This window comes from Nicotiana tomentosiformis, chromosome 1, assembly GCF_000390325.3.
Source record: "Nicotiana tomentosiformis chromosome 1, ASM39032v3, whole genome shotgun sequence".
In the NCBI taxonomy this organism is placed as follows: domain Eukaryota; kingdom Viridiplantae; phylum Streptophyta; class Magnoliopsida; order Solanales; family Solanaceae; genus Nicotiana; species Nicotiana tomentosiformis.
This window is the reverse complement of record NC_090812.1, coordinates 31,834,858-31,842,528: the sequence shown is the minus strand read 5'-3', so window position 1 is coordinate 31,842,528 and position 7,671 is coordinate 31,834,858. Positions and strand designations below refer to the sequence as shown.

Genomic DNA, 7,671 nt, shown 5'->3' with positions numbered 1-7,671 from the left:
TCAAGATTTACAAAAATCCAAGACATAAAGGTGCTTCGAGGCCTATAATATTAGTTGATGAAGAGCTAATATTATTTTTATTTTTAATATTTTTTATTTATTTATATTGTCTTTTATTAATGACATCAATTATGAAAAAATTTTAACAGGGAAAAAAAATTCACGCAACACTTTTCAGCGATCATGTCGAAAAGCGAAAGACCTTATTTGAAACCAAATAAGAGATACTATATTACTTTTTCCCGATTATGTGGTATTCACAAAATTTTTTACTTTATTATTTCATGTATAATTATTTAGTCAAAGCTTTATTTTAATAATGTTGATATTATTTTTGGACATGTACTTCCTGACTCGATATATACGTGCAACACACGTATCGAGAAACTAGTAAAATAAAAATATATTTAGAGCCCGTTTGGACACAATTTCTTTTTTCTTTTTTTCCAAAAAAAATTATTTTTTTCGAAATTAGCGTTTGTTCATAAAAATTCCAATCTTCACTTGAAGATATGCATTTTGGAAATTTTTGAAAATTTAAAAAACTCCAAAAAGCTATTTTTCAAAATTTTCAATCAAATAACTTACAAAACTTCAAAAACAACCCAAAATTATATTCATATCCAAACACAATTCTAAATTTCAAATACTATTTTTACTTAAAAATTTTTTTGCCCATATTTTGTAATTTTACAATACTTATGTCCAGAGGCCCACTTAAAGTTCTTGTGATCTTAAGCATATGATGTTATTGGTGTAAGAAAATGTAATTAAAAACAAAATAGTGTTTAAATAAGGTTGTGAGATCGATTTATCCCAAAAACAAAGTGTTGAGTTTTTGAAAAGACGGAATTGAGGATCTGTCGGAAAAAACCTCTAACCAGGCTAGGGTAAGTTATTCATACATACTGATCTCTCCGGACCCGAGATTATACTACATTGTCCTTGTTGTTGTTGGTGTGTGAACAACTAAAAAACAAAAGTGTGCGGTATAAAAGGGACCTAGGTTTGAAACATCAGTTTCCTCTAGCGTATTTATACTGAGAACATCCAAACCAAAATTAGAATCGGCAGAGTTACTTATGGCTTATTTCATGACATCTACTCATAGAACCAATTGGATTTTTACTCCCCAAGATATTGTGAGTTACAATTCCTCACCCCTATTTTTTTTTTTTTTTTGTTTTTGTTTTTTGGGGTAAAGTGGCTTTGCTGTATTTGTATTCATAGAAGTATTCAGCAAGATTCAAATATTGGAGAATATGGATTTTTATTTTTCGTTTTCTCGTTTGATTTGAGTTTTTGTGTTTATGAGTGGTTTACTTTATTCACAGAATGATAAGTATAAAGCTGCTAATCAAAGAGCCAAACAAGCACTTGAAAAGGTATGCTATGCCTTTTGGCTAGCAAATGCAATTACTTTCGGCCAGCCGATTAATTTTATATTTTCCCCTTAAAATAGGAATGACCCAACCCAGCCTGACCCAATACTCATATACGTAAGTTAAAATAATACTAAAAGTGAATTCTTCCCCCATAAGAAACTTAGTTCGGAATGCATGAGATTCTGACAAAAAAACAAGGAAATAAAAGGTATAATTAGAGAACACTTGAAATAAAAATGCTATCGATTTGAATAAAAATCTTGAGAAAAATAAAATAAAAGATAGAAGTATCATGTTTTGAATATTTTAATTTTTATATATGAGTATTGGGTCGGGTGGGCCAGGTCGGGTTGGCTCATCCCTATTTTAATTGGATTATTATTTATTAGACTGAAAATAAGAAAATAAAAAATCACAAAATAAGAAAATACTACTGAAAAATTATATTTTCCAATCACTATGATTTTTGTGTGAGTTAATAAAAGTTTTATGATTTTTGTGTGAGAAAACATAGTTATATGACTTTGGTGAAAAAAAGTTATAGTTTTATGGTTTTTGTGTGATAAAACAAAGTTATATGACTTTGATGTAAAAAAGTCATAGTTATATGATTTTTATGTGAGAAAACAAAGTTATATGACTTTGGTGAAAAAAAGTCATACTTATATGACCATTTGTGAAATTTACCCCTCCACTTCCTTAATGCCTTTCTTTTTTGTTTTCATTTCTGTGTGCTTGTGTATATGTGTCCTTTTTCACCTAATTAGGTTTTGTTTGGCTGAAGGCAATATCGATGTGTTTTTCGACATTGTGCTATTGTTGTCACATTGATTAGTTTTTCCATTTTAAGTGCAAATGTGCATGGGTTAAAAACTTACCCACCCAGTTTTACACCACACTATACAAATTATCATGGTTAACTCATAAATTGAGATGAGAATGTGTATTAATTAACAATAATTTAGTGATAACAATGTATAAAGAACATACGTCTCATGTATTCATTGGGTTGATGAACACAGGGTGCTGGTAAACTTTTATCATGTGTATGGTGTATGAAGTTATATATGCTTGCTGTATGTTTTTTTCAAACAACTATGTTTAACTTTCTCTGTGCTTTAACATTCGCCTAATTTTATAAGCAGCATTGCCTGAAAGTTTATGGTCCAGAACAGAGCTCTGATTTTCAGTGCTTGTAGGCTTACTGGTAATATTGATAGCTAGATTGTGAAGTATGGAACAACACGAATGGAAGTTGATATTGATGGGTCGTTCTTGTATGCTGAAACCCAAAATGAATATAGTGGTAAGCTTGTTTTTATTCGGCTCGAAGTTTGAAACAAATGAAACTACAGTATATAGTTTCTGTTTTACCTCCCTTTAATCTGGGAGATAATCATAATTCTTATCATTCTTTTGGTTGCCCATTTTTGGTTGGCATGTTTGCTGAAAAGCGTCCAAAACCGCTCAAGGTTGAAGAAGAACAACTTCTAAGGGCTTTTTACGAGTTCAAAATTCAAGACGTCTGTGATGCTTTTAAGTTCCCACATAAGATTCAGGTATAAAGTTTTGATTATTGAATCAGCTACTATTAATAAATCAAGTAGAAGGTTAAACAGCTCTCACGGTTGTTTGCAGGCAACAGCTCTCATTTACTTTAAGAGGTTTTATCTGCAATGGTCTGTGATGGAACATCACCCCAAAAACATAATGTAAGCTTCTTATCTGTCTTCTCTTTGCTCCCCCCCCCCCCCACAAATTAACCAAAAAAAAAGAGGGTGAGAATGTGAGAAAGAGAGAAAGCAGAAGCCCCCTATCTTTCTGCATTGCTTGATTGGTCATTTGGACAATAAGTACTTTTGCCAAATTCAAGTTGAACTGCATCTTAAAAACATAAACAAGTCATCTGGAGTCTACATATAATGATGCATACGGTAGTTGATACTTGACAAGGCATAACTTACTAGTCACCCCCCCCCCCCCCTTGTAGGTTAACCTGCATATATGCAGCTTGCAAGGCAGAGGAAAATCATGTATCAGCTGAGGAGCTTGGTAAGGGGATCGGGCAGGTTCATCATGTAATTCTCAATAATGAAATGCTGGTTTTCCAGGCATGAATTTTATTTAAAGGTCATTTCCTTTTATATTTTGCTCTAAGCAATTTTTCTAACCTTTCTTTTGCAGAGTCTAGGATTTGATCTTATTGTTTATGCTCCATATCATGCACTTGATGGTTTTATCAGTGATTTAGAGGTCTTTTTCGGTTGATCTGTTTCATTTTCCCAAATAATTGGTAGTTATTTCCACACCTTGTACTGCTGATTTTCTTCATTCCAATTATTGAGTATTGCTATTGAAATTTTAGGAGTTCTGCGGAGCTAAAGATGATGACCAGATTGTGGCACTGAAGGTAATTGTTATCTCCTTTTGGCAATCTAAGGTAGCTCAAGTGGAAAGTTCCCTCCACCTCCAACTTTGAGGTTGAGGGTTTGAGTTATCAAGGGATCAAGTGGAGGAAATGGGCCACAATTGACTCCTGGGGAGGGGGTTGCTTGGGAATAGATGTGTTATTTCCTTTGCCATATAATTTTCCTCTTTGACTATTTCTGTTCCTTGTAGAATCTTTGCTTCTAACAATTGAACGTTGTTTAGTGTTGTTCAATAAGTAGTTCACAGTTAAACCACCTAAACCAGGGAATTCTATATGCGATATTGAAACTCTTCAGTTTCCTTCTGATGGAACAAATACAGATTTCACTCCTCCCATTGCTGTTGTTCCTAATGGTTCCTCAAACGATCAAGGTTAATGCATCTTCTTGGTAGAATATCATCAGTTCTCTTTTGAACATCATTAAAGTTGGTAGTATCTTGGAGGTTCATCAATCATTGATAGTTCAGTTTAGGGTTCTTAGAATTTCACATCATAGATTTTAGTTTCTATATCTAGCTCATAGAGATACCAACCAGAGGCGGATCCAGTGTGAGAGTTAACCCATAACTTTCGACGCGGAGTAGAAATTTATGTGTAAAAATTCATTAAAATTGTAAAAAAATAGATTTGAACCCATAATTTTAAATATATAATGGGTTCAATGTGAAAAATCTTAAAAATTGAACCCATTGAATTTAAATCCCGGATCCGCCTCTGATACCAACCAGCAAATCTGTCTTTTGAACTGCAATTTTTAGTTCAAAACATTTCTGTGTATGCAACTTCCAACAAGAACAAGGAATAGACTCCCTCATAAGTAGTTGCCTAGTTGGTGACATTTTGGACATGCTTAGATGCATTACTAACTGTGGTTTATCTTCTGTAGATAATGGATTAATTTGGTAATTCCTTATTGAGTTCTTACACTTACACTATATATGGGAGATAATTCAACTCATATTACTCCAACCTATGGAATTGTTTACCAGCTTAATGTATATTCTTTTCAAGTACAGGCTTCACTTGAAACTGCTAGGATGGAAGCAGATAAGATTATGCGTACCAATGGACCACTTCTATTCCCGCCCGGGCAGGTATTATTTTATCAGTTACATGCTCTATTGGAATGATTTTATATTGTATAGATCTAACTGTAAGCTCTCCCTACTTATAGAGGATTATATTAACGGATACATATACCTTTGATGCTTGCTTCATCTTTTACTGCAAGAGAAGTTTTAGTTAACTCGGTCATAAACTTTTGAAATTTCCCTTATTCATACTTTTTGATTTCATGTAAAGCGTGGACTTGGAGAATGTTTCCTCTGTTCTTGACAGATAAAATTTTTCTTGTATTAAACTAGATCAAATCTAGCTCTTTTTACATTTTAAAAAAAGAAGAAGAAGCAATTCTAACTATAATTTCCCATAAGCTCCTCCTAACTGCCCCTGGCAATTAACAGAGGCTATATTTTTGGTATGATGATTGATTTCTTTTCTTTTTTTTTTTTTGATGAGAGGGGGAGGAATAATCTCTACATGATAATCATTAATCTAGATAAACATAAGATAAAGTGCAATAAAAGTTATTTGGTTGGTGTTGAGAAGAAAGAATTCACATCAAATATATAAATGCCACAAAAGACATGTGCAGAGGAGCGATCACAATTGTAAGGATGGCGGGGAAGGAACAGAGGAGTTTCCTATGTGAGTTTGCACCAGGGAGCTATCTTGAGTCTGTACTTGTTTACCCTAGGTATGGATGAGCTGACCAATAGTTTATGAGATGCCATTAGTTGGTTCAGGATTCCTGCCGTCCTAGTGATTTTACTAATCTACTGTAGTATTTATTGAGTGGGATTTTCATTAATCATTCAAACCCGGAGGATGATATTAACTGGTAATTTCACGGTAGGATCTCATCATCATACATTGCTAAGCATTTGGGGTTTTTGATTTATTCTCTCATTTTTTTTAACTTACGTTTTTCTTTCCTTTTTGTTCACTGTAAGATGGATGCCCTAGCATCACAACAGTTTCATTAGAAAAGTCAAAGGAAAGCCTCTTCTCAGAATTGGATAATGTGTCCATAAGATGGATTTGGATTAGATTCTGGAGGAGTCCTTTATTTTGGCCACATTATGCCCAGTGGAGTCATATTTTTGCGCTGTACATTTTATATGATGAGTCAATATTAGATTAGCTGTTTTGGCGGAGGACCAGACTGAATTTTGAAAGAAATCAAAAAGCAATAGAATAAACTTTATCATTGAATGGTACCATATTACCCAAATGAAACTTTTTATCTGATGACCTTGTTGGATACCACAGTCAAGCAAAACTCTGGCTTTGTGTTCTGTGATGATTTGCTCTATTAAAGTGTGCTATAGATAATCCTTACATGCACATCTTTTTCGATAATTTTCTGCTTTAAGTTTTTTTTACCTGTTTCAGTTGGCATTAGCAGCTTTGCGTAGAGCTAACACAGAGCATGGCATAGCAGATTCTGTCTCATTTGGACAGAATCCATAATAATTCCTTAATCCTTTGACTGACATGATAATGGTTTTTCAATCAGGTACCTTAGAAGTGTCCTATCACGTCATCATCCAGCTCATACCATTTCAGAACTTACTGCTTCTATAAATGCCATTGATTCTTTGGCAAGTACTTAATCCTGTTATTACTGCATGTCTGGAACTGTTTATCTTTTTTCCTCTTCTTTCGGGAAATATTACTATCCTTTTCCCGAGATCTTCTTCCGGGCTTATGTAGTACTGCCTGAACTCCTGGCATTTGAACAGATTGGTAAACTTGTGACTCCTACTTCCAAAGATGTGAAGCACTTTGATCGGAAACTCAAATCATGTCTTGAACCTGGTTCACATGACAAGTACATTTATCAACTTTGATTTGGTCGTCATTTTGTCGGCTTTTGGTTTCGCAATACATAGCCAGAAAATGATGCTGGTTTGTAAATGCAGGAGTAAGAACAGGAAGCATAGATTCAAGGATAGTTCCAATGTGGTTATGGACATGCCTTGAGCTGCTCTAACTCAAGTTCGTTGCTTCAAGCATATGTTATTTGGCTGGTGGAAATAATTATTGTCATTGCTGCTCATCAGTTTCCTAATATAGAGTAGAAATCGAGTTAGAGTGCAAGTCTACTGCATTTTGCATCAGGTCGAGAGAAGAAGCATCCTTACAGATGGGAATTTTGAACTGCCATGCCCGAAGTTAGACTAACCATTGCAAATGGGGTAAAGGTTGATTTTGACTGGACCTAAATGATCCTTAAGATGTGTATGCGCGAACAGACAGGTGGTTGACTTAGTGGTTGCCCTCATTGGAGATGGTTCAACCGTTTCACATTTTGCTCGAATGGTTTCATAAGTTGTCATTGTATAGTCTGCTGAAATGTCCCAACTAGTAAGATAAACCTGAAATTGACATCTGATTGGCCTTCCATTTACTTGACTGGATATTTGGAGCTTGTTACCTTTTGGTCTTTGCTTTTGCTGAAAAACATCACACAGGGGCTAAACCATACCAGGATCTTCTTTTTAGGAATACTGTAGCGTGGAGCATCCAACTTAATAACCCGGTGTCATGCGGAAGCTAGTAAAGCAAACCTTGTACGACGATAAATCCGAAACCAAAAGAGAAATATACCAAATGAAACACAAACACTTAATGTAGTTCGGTCAATTGACCTACGTTCACAGACGGAGATGAGCAATTCACTATATAAAAGGAGAGTACAAAATATCGAGAGAACAACCTCACAAATACAAGTGTCAGGCTAACACTTGTCCCGAATTCTCCCCCTAAACAAACTCTCAAACCCCTTAGGCA

The 7,671-nt window shown here is 34.5% G+C and overlaps 1 protein-coding gene across 5 annotated transcripts; it reads left to right on the top strand.

Annotated features, from left to right (window-relative positions):
* The first annotated feature begins 902 nt into the window (after window positions 1–902).
* LOC104100030 (cyclin-H1-1-like) lies at window positions 903–7,314 on the top strand. Of its 5 annotated transcripts, none has more exons than XR_011409427.1 (11): window positions 903–1,142; window positions 2,585–2,691; window positions 2,840–2,944; window positions 3,024–3,097; window positions 3,376–3,463; window positions 3,570–3,638; window positions 3,751–3,795; window positions 4,833–4,910; window positions 6,271–6,479; window positions 6,621–6,709; window positions 6,801–7,314. XR_011409427.1 is itself a non-coding variant. In XM_070180453.1 (9 exons), exons 2-9 carry the CDS (start codon window positions 2,620–2,622, stop codon window positions 6,346–6,348), a joined length of 609 nt encoding a protein of 202 aa, XP_070036554.1. In that variant the 5' UTR covers window positions 903–1,142; window positions 2,585–2,619; the 3' UTR covers window positions 6,349–7,314. The 5 variants fall into 5 exon arrangements, 2 of the variants coding, with proteins under 2 accessions (XP_070036554.1, XP_070036561.1); XR_011409428.1 differs by having other exon boundaries at window positions 910–1,142; window positions 6,395–6,479; XR_011409426.1 differs by having other exon boundaries at window positions 6,271–6,709.
* The last annotated feature ends 357 nt before the right edge of the window (window positions 7,315–7,671 follow it).

What these genes read in the sequence shown, in the direction of transcription:
- LOC104100030 (XM_070180453.1), top strand. Translation starts at nt 2,620, where the DNA reads ATGGAACAACACGAATGGAAGTTGATATTGATGGGTCGTTCTTGTATG. An exon ending in CATCACCCCAAAAACATAAT is followed by an intron (nt 3,098 to 3,375) that starts GTAAGCTTCTTA and finishes CCCCCCTTGTAG; the next exon opens with GTTAACCTGCATATATGCAG. An exon ending in TTCTATTCCCGCCCGGGCAG is followed by an intron (nt 4,911 to 6,270) that starts GTATTATTTTAT and finishes TACCTGTTTCAG; the next exon opens with TTGGCATTAGCAGCTTTGCG.